The 2387-nt window shown below is 35.7% G+C and overlaps 1 protein-coding gene across 1 annotated transcript in view; it reads left to right on the top strand.

The window, feature by feature from the left end:
• LOC117108065 (cholinesterase 2-like) overlaps positions 1 to 2387 on the top strand; it is a 13675-nt gene that overhangs the window by 1622 nt on the left and 9666 nt on the right. Inside the window, exon 3 of the mRNA XM_033249928.1 lies at positions 2213 to 2290. Within this exon, the coding sequence (XP_033105819.1) occupies positions 2213 to 2290 (78 nt within the window). The remainder of the gene's footprint in view (positions 1 to 2212; positions 2291 to 2387) is intronic.

The raw sequence follows: 2387 nt of genomic DNA, 5'->3' as shown, positions 1-2387 counted from the left end.
TGAAGGTGGCGCTTTCCTACGGCAGCCATCTTGGATGGTACACATACACAACTCTGCATTGTTCCGCCATCTTGTCAGCACTCTAGTTGTTTAATAGCTCTATGGTTTAATCAAGGTAATTCAACAAAAGGACGCACATCTCCGCTCTCGAACATAGCGCGTGCGTACAGTCCTTTGATCTTTACTGTGGCATCGACAATCCGATACTAGTTGCGAGTACAGCCGTCAATTATTAGTCTGTTAGTTTTTATTTTATTAATTTTGGGTACTTCGCAATGTCTGTTACATTTGATTTTTTTTTACCGCGAGCTTGTTAAATGCTTCTATAAACTGCAATTTGATTTGTGAAAATTGACCAAGAAAATTAAAAGTTATAGCAATTCAAAATTTACGATTTTTATAAAATTTCATGTTCTTATGTAACATTAATCTGTCATTTTGACAATGTTGGCATAAGGTGCCGAGGACGAACATTTGAGTATATACGGAATATTTATTAATTTTTTCTGCGAAGTGAGTCTCATGAACGACAATTCACCACAATTTTGGTAAAATTAATGTTGAAATGAAGAATATATTTCAGTCTAATGTTAGTGCAAAATATCATTAAGCCTTTGTAATCACCGCACGACGCGCGACTAACATGGCAACTAACACGCGCGTGGGTAAATCGTCACGTACGCTGACGGTTTATGGTCTGGTTGCTATAGTTTTTGTGACGTTCAGCGTGTAGGGACGCACGTGCGCCTAGAATGTCGATGCCAGAGTTATAACCTTTGATGTCCCGAGATGTGCGTCCTTTTGTTGAATTACCTTGGTTTAATATTTCTCACGACGGCTTAAGACTGTCCCCGACGATAAATCGGGTCGGGCTGCGTCGGCCGACGCTGTCTGAGTTGGCCTTTAGTGTTAATAACGGACTTTAATGGACTTTCTGGACATTATATAAATTGACATATTGTTATTAGGCATACATTATTATTATTATTATTATTATTATTATTATTATTATTATTATTAGGCCTAATGCTAGGACCCTTATAAGCAAGTGGTTGCAGCTGTTCGTGCACTTGTTTTATAAAGAATTGATCACTGCAATTCTTTGTACTCTGAGTTGACTGTAACAGATTCTCTAAAATACAGAAGTTGCAGAATTTTGCTGCACGTTTAATTTTTAACACCCGATCCTCTCATACTCACACATCACATCTTCTCCGTGAACTTCACGGTGTATTTCATATTAATGGTCCTTGCATTCAAAGCATTGTCTGACCTATGCCAGCAATACATCTCTGAATTTTTATTTGTACGTAAAAAGAAAATTCGTACCAGATCAGCTTTGAACATTAATTTTCATGAACCTAGAGTTAACAAGCGTATTGGTAACAAATCTTTTACGTGAGAGGTGCAACTCATCCAGAATAACCTTCCAGTGCACATTCGATCTTCACCATCTGTGGCTGTCTTTAGGTCTAACTTAAAAACTCACCTCTTTAATTAATTATCTTCATTTTTATTTTTATTTTATTTATTTTTGCATTATTTATTTATGATTCTGAATTTTGTCACTGTTTCTTTTGATTTGTTTACTTGTTCTGTGCTTGGGTTAGGCAATGATCATGACTGCCTGTGGGTTATGAGGTGCCTAAATATGTGGAGTGCAGCGCTTCGTATCTGCAAAAAAAAAGGCGCTTTATAAAGTACGGTACCTGATTGGATTGGATTGGATTGGATTGGAAGTCTCAAACGAATTCTTAATTCTGATTGGATGTTATTGTCCAATGCAATCCGGAAATATAATAACATCCAATAAAAATTAAGAATTTGTTAAAGATTTTATAGCAGGCCAGAATCTAAAAGAGGTTTGTTCGACCGAACCTCATTTTCAGAGAGATCTACCTCTGAAAAACAATTCTCCTTACATAAGAAATTAAAAAATAATCAAAATAATGCTTCATCTCCAAGGTGCACCTGATCCCCAAATGAGCACTCTTCTGGACTTTACATGTACCCATGACGCCAATCTCCCAACTTCTGGGGCTCTCAATAAAATCCCCTTAGGCTTGTAAAGTTATGGTTACAGCCTGTCATGATATATAATATATCTGAACTATAATTAAACTCAAAGCTCTTCTACACAATCATTATTTAGTGTGATTATAAATAGAGTAATATTGTCTTATCTTAACCCTAACGATTGTTTCTCATACAGGAGATGATGACTATCCTGGCAACATAGGACTGTTCGATCAGCTCGAGGCTTTAAAATGGGTGAACAAAAACATTGGAGGTAAACAATGCTTATCAATAATATTTTAAAAACTAACCTGCCAGCGTTTAATAATATAATATAATTATATATATATATATATATATACATATACTGT

Source organism: Anneissia japonica, unplaced genomic scaffold (assembly GCF_011630105.1).
Source record: "Anneissia japonica isolate Jap-2015-1 unplaced genomic scaffold, ASM1163010v1 scaffold287960_len3192837_cov198, whole genome shotgun sequence".
Classification (NCBI taxonomy): Eukaryota; Metazoa; Echinodermata; class Crinoidea; order Comatulida; family Comatulidae; genus Anneissia; species Anneissia japonica.
This window is presented reverse-complemented; position numbering and strand designations above follow the sequence as displayed.